This window comes from Sander vitreus, chromosome 14, assembly GCF_031162955.1.
Source record: "Sander vitreus isolate 19-12246 chromosome 14, sanVit1, whole genome shotgun sequence".
NCBI classification, from domain to species: domain Eukaryota; kingdom Metazoa; phylum Chordata; class Actinopteri; order Perciformes; family Percidae; genus Sander; species Sander vitreus.
Window position 1 is genome coordinate 27686047 of NC_135868.1, and position 12276 is coordinate 27698322.

Sequence of the window (12276 nt, forward strand, 5' to 3'; positions counted from 1 at the left end):
CATAAAGGACAAGGCATCCCTTATCCAATAGGTGTGGGAGAGGGGAGACAGGCTCTTCCAGTGCATCAGAATGACACGCCTCGCTAATAATGTGAGAAAAGCCACCAGTTCAGTGAAGTAGGATGGCTGTGGGTTGGTAGCGGGCAGGACACCGAACAGGCCTACTAAGGGTGATTGGAAGACTTTGGTAGATGTGATGGTCGAGAGTGAGTCAAATACAGAATTCCAGAACTGAGAGAGAGCGGGACAGGTCCAAAACATGTGACTGAGGTTAGCTGGTCCTAAGTGACACTTATCGCAATTTGGATCGGTGCCCGGATAAATGCGAGATAGTTTGGTTTTAGACCAGTGAACTCTATGAATTACTTTGCACTGCAAAACCCCATGCCGGGCGCAAATAGATGACGCATGGACCCATTTCAGAGCGCACTGCCAGACCTCAGGCTCTATCTCTATATTAAGGTCCTCGGACCAAATAGTGCACAGTTTATCAGAGGACGAGGATTGGTGTGTAAGGAGAGTGTAGTATAGCTCTGAGATGGTACCTTTGAGGTAGGGGTTAATATTTAAAATAGTGTCAATCAAAGTAGAAGGAGGAATAGCAGGGAAACGAGGGAAGCAATTGCGAGCAAAGTCTCTGACTTGTAATTTGAATACACCCACTAGTTGGTCAAATGATGCAAATATTCCCTCAATGTAAAGATGTTTGACAGATACAATCCCATGATCCTCCCAGGCTACGAAAGCCCGATCATTGATAGAGGGAGTAAACAGAGGGTTAGAATGCACAGGGGATAAAAGAGAGATTGACTGTAACCCCAAATGGTGTTTCAATTGAGTCCAGATCTTGAGACAGTTCTTCACTATAATATTACTGGAATAAGATAATGGTGATAATGTCAGGGGGATGCACAAAAGGGACATTAGAGAGGAGGGGCCACATAAGGCAACCTCAATCTGCAGCCACGGTGGAGGCTCATTGTTAATGTGATACCAGTGCAGTATAGATCGAATATAAGCGGCCCAGTAATAACATAAAAAGTTTGGTAGTGCTAGTCCACCCATTTCTTTGGGTTTTTGTAGAGTGTCTTTTCGAATTCCGTATGAACTGAGAGATCAAGCTGTCGAGTGAGTGGAAAAAATGTTTTGGAATAAAGAGGGGTATAGATTGAAAGAGAGAGAGGAATTTGGGAAGCACATTCATTTTAATACAGTTTATCCTGCCAGCAAGAGATAAAGGTATGAGAGACCAACGGTGGAAGTCTTGAGTCAGTCGAGCAAGCAGAGGGGAGAAATTACATTTGAACAAATCAGAGTAGTTTCTGGTTACATAGATGCCTAAATATTTTAAATTACTTAAAGACGTCTTAAATGGCAAGTCCGAAAGGGGATAGGCTGCGGCTGCAGCATTAATGGGCATAAGCTCACTTTACTGAAGATTTAGTTTGTAACCAGAAATTTGCCCAAATTCCTTCAGCATGGCCAACACAAGGGGGACAGATCTGTCTGGGTCAGAGATGAACAGTAAGAGGTCATCCGCATACAACAAAAGTTTGTGCTCAGTACCTCCCCTCCAGATGCCCCGGCACCGACTGGACCGGAGGGCTACAGCCAGAGGTTCAATGGCGATGGCGAACAGTAACGGGGAAAGTGGACAGCCCTGCCAAGTTCCACGATTGAGGGGAAAATAATCAGAGTAATCATTGTTTGTGTGGATACAGGCTAGGGGGGATGTATATAAGAGCTTTATCCAAGAAATAAATGTGTTGCCAAATCCAAAGCGTCTTAATGCGTGGAACAGATAGGTCAAATGCCTTCTCAGCATCCATTGAGATGACTAATTCCGGAGAATCCGAGGACGAGGGCGAGTACATTATATCAAACAGCCGTCTGACGTTGTGAAAGGAGTGTCTATCCTTAATAAACCCTGTTTGGTCTGTGGAAATAATAGTAGCCAGAACAGGCTCTAAGCGTTTTGCCAGCATCTTAGCCAATAACTTGACATCTGCGCAGAGCAGAGAGATATGGCGAAAGTTGCTACAGAAAAGGGGATCTTTGTCCTTTTTTAATATAAGAGAAATAGTGACCTGGTGTAGTGTGGAAGGGAGAATGCCAGACTGTAGCGATTCATTGAACATGTTTAGCAGAAGTGGAGACAGCTTATCAGCAAATGTTTTTAAAAATTCTGCTGGAAAGCCATTGAGGCCTGGGCATTTCCCACTCTGCATGGACAGCAAAGCTCCTTTAAGTTCGCCCACTGTAAAGGGTTCGTCCAGGCCAGAAGATGTTTCAGGGTCAATGGAGGGGATGTTTAAGGACCCAAAAAAGTTTTCAAATTGTGCCTCATCAGACGAGCTCTCAGAAGTATATAACAAACTATAAAAGTCCCTGAATTGGTCATTAATGGTTTGAGGATTAATAATTGTTCCAGTGGTAGTTTTAATTTGGGTAATATGCGTTGACGAAGAAGCTTGTCGGATTTGGTGAGCGAGTAGTCTACTTGGTTTATCTCCGAATTCATAATAATTGTGCCGTGTTTTTAATAGAGATTTTGTTGCCTCATTAGAGGCCAGGATGTCAAATTCTGCTTTTTTCATGAGCAATTCCTTAAAAAGATCTGCGTCAGGTGAGTCTATACATTTTGTTTGTAGTTCTGATATAGCACTGGAGAGACAAGTACCCTTTTCAGCAGCAATCCTTCTATGGTAAGCAGAGTAGGATATTACTTCTCCCCTTAAATAGGCTTTGCATGTCTCCCAGATTGTTGCCGCAGACACAGCCGGATCAACATTAGTGGAAATAAAGAGGTCAATGCGACTGTTGATAGTATTAACAAAATTGGAATCACGAAGAAGTAGCGAATTAAAGCTCCAGGGGGATCGCAACAGGGATCTACCAGGAAGGCAAATGTCAACTACGACCGCTGCATGGTCTGAGATTACTATAGGGCTGTAGGAGCATGAGCTGACAGAGGAGAGTAATTTGCTGTCAATTAGAAAAAAATCAATCCGGGAGAAAGTACCATGGACAGGGGAGAAGAAAGAACTGCTTGGCGGTAGGATTGGAAAATCGCCACACATCTGAGACTGCATATTGCTCCATGAACAGCTGATTGACTTTGGATGATTTAGATTGGACACACGTCTTGTTAGACAAGCGGTCAAGTGAGGGATCAAGACAACAGTTAAAGTCACCACCGAGGATGAGCTGGCAGGAATGTAAATCAGGGAGGGAGAAAAAAAAGGTTTTGAAAAAATCCTCATTGTCCCAATTTGGACCATACACATTCGCCAAAGTCAGATTATTGCCACAAATTTTTCCTGAAATGATAACAAAGCAACCATTGGGGTCTGCTATGACCTTGGATACAGAAAGGACTGATTTATGGACAAGAATTGCAACACCACGAGCCTTACTTGAGAAGCAGGAGTGTGGGTGGGAGCTGGCATACCCACCCTCTACGGAGCTTAAGGTGATCTGATGGCTTGAGATGAGTTTCCTGTAGAAAGGCAATTTTAGTGTTTAGCTGTTTCAGATGGTTAAGCACTGTGTTACGCTTTACAGGAGAATTCAGCCCCTTGACATTCCAACTAGTGAATCTTAAAGCACCCCTAGGTGTTGGCAAGGAGTTAGAACTTAACATACAGTGATATTAGGGGGCCTGGGTGAATGTTGTACCAGTACACCTCCACCCCACAAGCCAGCAGCCTGATGAAAGAGGGCATTGCGCCTGACCAAACTGAGCATGCCAAGTTGCAGGAGCAGAGAAAAAAAACAAACAAATAGGAATAAAAAAAAATAAAATACATGTATCAGACAACAAGACCTAACAGAAAAAACATCAAACATACATGCCTCCCCCCACCCATCCCCTCCCCCCAAACCCCTGTGAAGTTGCTGCAAGGGACAGCAACCCACAACTCTCTGATACATAGATCAGCATATCTTAATACTTCCTTAAACCTATCGCTCCATTCCCACAACATAACGATAGTAAACTTTAAGAACAAAAGTTAAACCTTTTTAAATACCTCGAGCAAAAAACATAACAATCATAATAGTCACACATTAAGGCTCAGCTAATGTAATGGCCAGCTGAACATGAGCCTACAGCAGTAATAGCCTTGCAGTCAATCCGTTGCAAAATATACACAGTGGTAATGTTCATCCCTTACACTTCCAGTTATTCAGGCTAGTCAAATGCGAGAGAAAAATAAAATAATATTAATAAATTATATATTCTGTCTTTATATATATATATATATATATATATATATATATATATATATATATACACTTATACCCCCATATACATATATATAGCTGGGGCAGAAGAGTGAGTAGAGAGATGAAGAAAAACATATTGAATAATATAATAAATCAACTATATATATTATATAAATGGGAGGTGTGGGGGGTGACTGCAATGTGAAGCAAGAGCAGTGATATGTTAACACCCGCCAAAACAATAGAAAACATATTCATAGAATATGTATATTAAAAGTACAATAATGAGCCGGAAGGCAAGGCCACACAACTTGGCACACATGTTAAATGGATGGGATCAGTTAGCCTGTATGGGGAGTGTCAGGGGCAGAAAAACAAAGTTTACAGATCGAGACGAAGCAAAAAATAAAAAAAACAACTCACGAAGCCACTGAAAAAATAACGAGGAAAATATGCCAGATCACTTGCTTACGGATCTTTGTGTAAACCCTGGACAAACTTGTCCGCCGCTGAAGCAGACAGGAGCCAGGTCTTCTCCCCGTCAGGCATGGTGATGTGCAGCTTCGCTGGGTAAAGGAGAGCCGGCTTGTAGCCGCACTGATACAGTTCGACCATGGAGGTCTTGTACTCGGCGCGCTGCTTTAGCACGTCGGGGCTGTAGTCATCATAGAAGCGGACCTTATGGCCTTTGTAAAACAGATCACCTCGTCTGCGAGCCTCGCGGATCACCAAGTCTTTAATTTGGAAGCGGTGGAAGCGCAGAATGACGGGCCGTGGTCTGCCTCCCGGCGCAGGCTTGGGCTCCGGTGCGCCCGGTCCAGCTCAGGAGGTGAAGTGAGGGTCTCAGTGCTGAGGACATCAACGAGGAACTGAGAGAAAAAAGCAGATGGACAAGGGCCCTCGATCGATTCAGGCAGGCCGATGATGCGGATGTTTTGGCACCTGCTGCACCCATCCAGGTCCGCCACTTTGACTGCGAGTGCCTTGTTCTCTCCCTGCAAAGCGGCGCAAGCAGTCTCAAGTTGTTGAAGCCGCTGCTCAACCTCAGTGGCGTTGACCTCAAGAGAGCTGACCCGCTGTTCGTGGTCCGTCACAGTGGAGTGGATGTTATCCAGCGTGGATGTCAGCGAGTCGAAGGATGACTTGAAATCAGCCGCCAGAGACGCCCTGTGCTCCTCCAGTAACAAACTAATCTCGGACAAAGTTATGCTAGCAGCCGGCGAAGTTTCCTTGTCCTTTTCAGCGGTTTTTCCTTTAGACTTGGACATTGCTGAGTAGTCAGTACAGTTCTATAAACCAGTTTGAGAAAGAAATTTTCCGAAAATTCGAATTAAAAGTGTGTTAGTGGGAGCAAATTGAGCGCGCGTCTACCCTGTGCGTCTCATATCGGAAGACATGCAACATCTTTAATATAAAACATTTTACTATTCTCCTGAGTGCTTGCTTTGTTTCAGGGACGGATTAGAAGTAATTTAAATTTGGTTTGTTTACATGATGCTGGGCGCGCCCGCCTCCCGTCGCACAAATAACCGGCGCATCTACTGACGCAACGATGTTTTCAGTGAGTGTCCAAAATCTCGTTTTCGTTCCCTATAGATCACTATTTAATAAACACTATATCGGCAATAGTGAGTGAGTGGATAAGGGAACGGAGTCAGCGCCACACTGAACTGCTGCTGGGCTGTCTCGTGCGAGAGAGAGAGAGGAGAGAGAGGCGGTATACTCTCTAACGTTGGGTTTAACAGGCAGCTTTTTCCCAACTGCAACACCGCTACTGCTCTGCAAAAGTTATCTCGGAGTCAACTTTGGAGAACGGGCGTGGGGGGATCTTCTATGCTAATTTCGATGTCCAAGCAAGACTCCGTCATGCTGGCTAGTGTGCTGCACTAGTGTAATGATATCGCGAGACAACTTTTCACCTCAACCAGAAATATCTAGTATTGCGAGATCTCATGGGACGATATCTCGACACACCTCAAATATTAATAAATTCTGGATTCTTCAATTGGGAGAATGTGTAGGTGATGACATGTGTCATTTGAAGCGTTTTTTACAAGGTAATGGACGTTTTTAGTGGAGAAAACCACATCAAACACAAATTATTATTCCAAAGGAGAGTAGTTTTACTGTATGCAGGAAATCTTTAAGTACATTTCATCTTTTTTCAGTGTGTATTTAGGCCTATAGCATTCTCAAAATAACAATCTAATTATTTAGGGCACATGTTATGTTAGCAGCTTGTTGGTAAAAAACAAAACAAAAAAAACATGCGGATTCCAGCATGCCAGAAACTTAGCAAAACAATGCAGCCACTTCAACCACAGAAGGACAAGTTCAATTCCCTAAACAACAAGTTTATTCCTCCAAAATAAAAGCACCAACACCCACCAGAATGTCCAGACAGGCAGCTTTCAGGAGAGTGATCTGGTCCGCGATGGTCAGCGCTGTGAAGCCAGGCACTCGTTTGGCAAATTCCACGATCTTGATAATGCACTTAGTGGCCAGCTCGCTGAACTTGTCCCACAGGCCCAGGTCCAGCCTCACACGGTGGTCTGCACTCGAGTTCTGCAACACACACACACACACACACACACACACACACACACACACACACACACACATTTTAACAATTTATTTAAGAGTCCACTTGAAGGGAATAATTTTCAGGGACATAAATATTATAGATGCAGTACATACATATACAAAATCATGGGCCATTGGCATGCACGCACACACACATTATGCAGACAGACAAACGGAGAGTATGTCGTCAGGCAAAGAGGCAGCTCCTTTAGTCATTGCACAGACTGCTGCTAATGATCTCCTCAGTGCAGCCTCTTCACTCTGCTCTATATGTGTCACACTTACAGTAAATAACCTGAGCTCTCAGAAACACTGGCAGAATTGTTGTTGTGAAAACGCTGAGCTTAGCCGCGCGGCCGGGCCCTGCGATAAGTGCAACGCTGTCAGTTGGATGCTTCGGTAATGATGGGATGCAGAAACAGAGCGGTGACAGGTAGCACCGAGAGGTTTGAAGCCAGAGGTGCCATTAATACAGCTATACGGTCCAGAACCTACACAAACACTGGAGGGGAGCTGGGACAGGCGGAAGCCAAGGGAGCAATGAAGACATACCCACTGATTGCAATGTGCGAAAAGCGGAAAAAGTAAAAAGTGCTGTAAGACACAAAGAGAGGAAATGACAGATGAATGGGAGGAAAGTTAAGTATGTAAGAGCAGAGAGGCATTGTGGGAGAGCGGAGGGAAGAGAAGCATGAATCCAGGGAGTTTTTTTCATGGGAGGTGATGTGTAAGTTAAGATTGATGCATCAGTTTGTTGATTTATGACAGCTGGTGTAATCCATTACTGATACACTCTTTCTTAGTCTCGCTTTGCCAGACCTTGGTCTGGCTAGTCCACACCCACATTCCTGGATGGGAAAAAAAACGTGCTCTGGTTAATTGGCATTTCTTTAAACCAATCACAATCGTCTTGGGCGGTGCTAAGCGCTGGACGGAGCCACAGTGCCGCTGCAAAATAGCCTCAGGAAGGAACTTGTTTTGGTGGAACGTGTACGTTCAAAAGTTGTTTTAGTCGTGCAACAGAAAACTCAGATTGGACCGATAGTCTAGCTAGCTGTCGGGATTTACCTTGCAGAGATCTGAGGAGCAGTTAACCATAGTCCTCATAAATCCACCGGAGTTCAGAACGCCAACACAAAGAAAGAGGAAGGTAATGGACATCGCAAAACAAGTTTCTTCCTGAGGCTATTTTGCAGAGGCACCGTTTTACGTCCGGCGCTTAGCACCGCCCAACAGATGAGGTGAGTGGTTTAAAGAAATGCCAATAAACCTATAAATATAAAAAGCATGTTTTTCTCCCATCCCCCCATTAGGTGGGTTTTTATTAGGTCACACTCTTTTTCTAGCAATAAGAATAATAAAGGTGTCATTTGTCCTGCCCTAACAGTTGCAACAAAGTTAACAAGAGACTCAGGAAGATGTCATTTAATCAGTCTAAACACACCCACACAGTCCTGGGAAGAGGTCCAATCAGCCAGGTTAACTCAAAACACCTGTGTGGGTGTTCAGGGCCTTTAACTTTTCCCAATTCTTTACTCTAACTGATCCATTAGCTAGATCTGATTTTCAACAATGTGTTTTAGAGTGCCAGGAGGAGAAGAGGAAGAGGGAAAAGAGGGAATGAAAAGTCAATTTGAACTGAAGATAGTATGATGGACAGATTCAGATAGACAGAGGGGGATAATGAGCAGCAGTTGGGGAATGGTTTGGGTGTAGCGAGGGGAAAAGCCGTAGTGTAGCGGCCATGGAGCATCTGATGATCATTTGTTTGTTCTCTGATGGTTTACATGGAATAGCCCATCTGTTCCACATGAGTGAGTCTCCACATGTAGCAAGGACACAGCGCACACACTAGCAGAGGAGGAGGTGACACACACCAACACTTACACACTCAGGAGGGACGGATCTTTACACAATCTACAAACTATCTAATGGAGACGTGACCCCCGGAAGTGTGCCATGCTTTAAAGTGAATTCGTGGAATAAAAGTGGAATTACATCTCCCCTATAGGCGTCTCTAAATCAGTGGATTTTTTTTTTGTGTCACAATACGCGAAACGACTCATTTCACTATCATAATTTGATCCATTCGGTCCGATAACATTTGGAAAGTCTAGAAGAACTTTAAGAGGATTTAATCATTTACACCATGGTCTGGGTGAATACTCAATTCTGATTGGCTGCAGGGTGCCCATTTAAAAGTGATATAGGACTCCAACTAACGAGTTCTGGTAAAACTGCCTGCTTACTGTTCTAAATGAAAATCTGACCATGTTATGCTATTTCCAACACTGTTCAGTGCCTCGTCGTCTGAACACCACAGGATGGCGCACAAGCTAAAAGAATTACGTTACGCTGCTCTTGGAACTGACTTTGTTTCACAGCAATCATCTCTCTTCCCATTTGCTGTTCAGGTCGCTATTTCAGGCTGCAGCCGACAGTACACATGGGGGATCATTTGTTTGTGAAAGTCTTGATATTGATTTGGGGACAATGGCGTGGCTGATAGAGCTTGTCCCGTTGGCAAACATACTGTCTAATTATATATGATGTTTGTCAACCATACACAATGTTATTGACTTTGAATCTTGCTAGCATAGCGTTAGCTTTCTGGCTTGTAGCTGTCTGAGCTGAAGGGTTCTACGAGCTGAGTGGACTAGAAATATCTCCTGTTGCCAAAGTCGTATCTAAGGTCCGTCCTATTTCCTGGAGCAGTGGACAATGTTTGCATTACATAAGAACCTTATGTGATGGGAATGATTGTTCCAGGTACAGTATTAGTCAAACCCTGAGGTCTAACCAGAGAAACAGAGATTAAATTAAAGCTGCAAGCAGCGTTGGACAGGCCCTTGCGCCTCTGCGCGCGTCAGGGTTACTGGTGGACGCTGCTCCTTGCGACCGTGCATTTGCGCGTACTCAGACACTGCAAATTGTCACCAATGAAAAGGGAACTCCCTGCTTAGTTCAATGATAGCTCACACAAGACTCTACATCATACAGTTCATTAGCTGTGAAAGGGGGTGTGGCTAAAGCATAGGGTGCGGGGGCAAACAATGACCAATGAAAACGGAACTCTCTGTTGAGTTCAATGATACCTCACACGATAGTGTACAAGAAACGGGTCATTAGTTATTAAAGGGGGCGTGGCTTAAGCATATGGGGCGGGGCAAATCATCACCAATGAAAAGGGAACTCTATGCTGAGTTCAATGATACCTCACACAAGACTCTACCTTAAACGGTCTAAAAGCCATAACGGGGGTGTGGCCTGAGTACATGGGCGTGGTTAAAGTATAGGGGGCAGCTCAGTATGACAAGTAGACCACACATTCTAAGTTTCATGTAAATCGGATGATGTTTGGCTGATTTTCCTGTTGCCAGCACTATGACCAAAAGTCAATATTGGCCTGCATATGTCCTCAGGCCTGGACTCTTGTTGATTGTGGGAAATTTCAAGCAGATATGACAATGTACACTGTAGTTACAGCCACTTTCTCGTTCATCGCTAAACACTCAAAATGGCCGCCACGCCCACACTGTCTGATGAAAAACTTTTCATCTTTCACGTCTTAAGATGACAGAGAACAAATTTTAAGTTGATCGGATGAAATCTCTAGGAGGAGTTTGTTAAAGTACGACACGTGGAGATAGAACTTTTGAAAAAAAAAAGAATAAATCATCAGAGCCGCCGCTCCATAATAATATAATATTCTGAAGTAGCCAAACTTACTGTACCTACAACAGAGATGGAGACCAATGCTGCAGGAGGGAGTCCTCCTGCAGCATTGGTCTCCATCTCTGTTGCTTCAGGTAATCCACATTCATACCCACAGCAGGCTTGTTGTTCTGTGTTGGATAATTCCATAGATTCGTTATCCATGTCTATCTCTTCATCCTCCTCTTACTTGTTTTGTTCTTCCTCTTCCTCATATTCCTCACTGTCCTGTCTTTCTCCCTGGTGTGCTGGCTCAGATGTGTCACTAACATGCTAGCAGTATTAGCGCTAATGCTAGCTGAAGCCAATTTTGGATATTTTATTTTTTTTATTTTATAAAACTAACTTTCTGTCATATTTGCTGAAACTGACCCTATGTTCGAGTAGAACTACATGAAGCTGGTAATTAAAAAAAAAATCTGGCTCCTCTGGCACCACCTACAGCCTGTAGTGTGATTTGCAAAAATCCACAGCTCCCTGTTCAGATGCACCAATCAGGGCCAGGGGGGGTGTCTAATCACTGCTCATGCACACGCATTCATTCTCCCTTGTGGGAGGAGGGGCTTAGGAGACCGTTTTGGGCTTCAGCAGAAAGGGGGGAGGGACTGAGAAGTTGTTGTTGTGCTAAGTCCTGGTTCGTCGCAATCCTACCTACAGCACCTTAAATCCCCGTTCAAGTTAGCGGAGCGCTAAACCGGAGATAGCTGGCTCGGTCTGCGGAGGTCTCTAGTGCGCCTCCTTTATAGGCCGCACAAAGCGGAACCAGCGCTGATCATCCGGGTCATTTTATACGTGGAACGCTGTATCCAGTGCTCTTTATACATACAATAAATTACCTCATACATATATTTGTTGTTATTTTACTCCAATTTCTTTTTCTTCGTGAAAAGGCTGCCTTTCTTCCTTTTCACTAGCCTCTGTTCCCAAAATGAACAATGTTTTGTCTGCTTAATCCTTAATTTCAGTGTAATGTTTTAGTTTATTTGATACTTTATTTCAATTCAATTTTATTTATAGTATGAAATCATAACAATAGTTATCTCAAGACACTTTCCAGATAGAGTAGGTCTAGACCACTGTGGTAAATTAAGTTGCAGCACTGCGTTGCCGATGTGTGGAAAAGGAACTTCGTTGACACTGTTCTTGATTATAAAAGGTTTATTACATCAAGGATTTCAGCATCATGACGGATCCTGCAGAACCCGGAGAGTACAAAGCTAATATGCACTCTGTCTTGCTGCAGCAAGAACATGGCTTATAAGGGGTACGTTTAGGTAACATGTTAGATAAAGTAAATAGATGTGAGTTGGCAAGTAAAGGTCTGAGTCCCTTTGAGGTCAGAGTCTTTTTGGGGGGCTCCAACACTACACATAAATCATTGATCCCACTCAGCCCCCAATCACAGAATCACATAAAACATCCTCTTCAACACATCACTCCACTGAGAGGAAAATCATTAAACTTACTTCACTAACACAGTGCTCATTATGTATCAGCACATTTGAGCTTTATACAAACTTTAACCTTATAGGCTCTTCAGATACTACACCACACTGTAATTTACAAAGACCCAACAATTTCCCCCAAGAGCAAGCATTTAGTGCAACAATGGCGAGGAAAAACTCCCTTTTAGGCAGAAACCTCGGACAGAACCAGGCTCTTGGTGGGCGGGCATCTGCCGCTGCCGGTTGGAACACAGAGACACTAGGTTCGTTCGAGATAAACTGTGCCTCGCCTGTAAAGTGGACAACA

The 12276-nt window shown here is 43.9% G+C and overlaps 1 protein-coding gene across 2 annotated transcripts in view; it reads right to left on the reverse strand.

Annotated features, from left to right (window-relative positions):
* Positions 1-12276, reverse strand: part of LOC144529117 (retinoic acid receptor beta-like) — a 314488-nt gene that overhangs the window by 27056 nt on the left and 275156 nt on the right. For both annotated transcript variants that reach the window (XM_078268068.1, XM_078268069.1), the window contains one exon: positions 6616-6792. In XM_078268068.1, coding sequence (XP_078124194.1) covers positions 6616-6792 — 177 coding nt within the window. The remainder of the gene's footprint in view (positions 1-6615; positions 6793-12276) is intronic.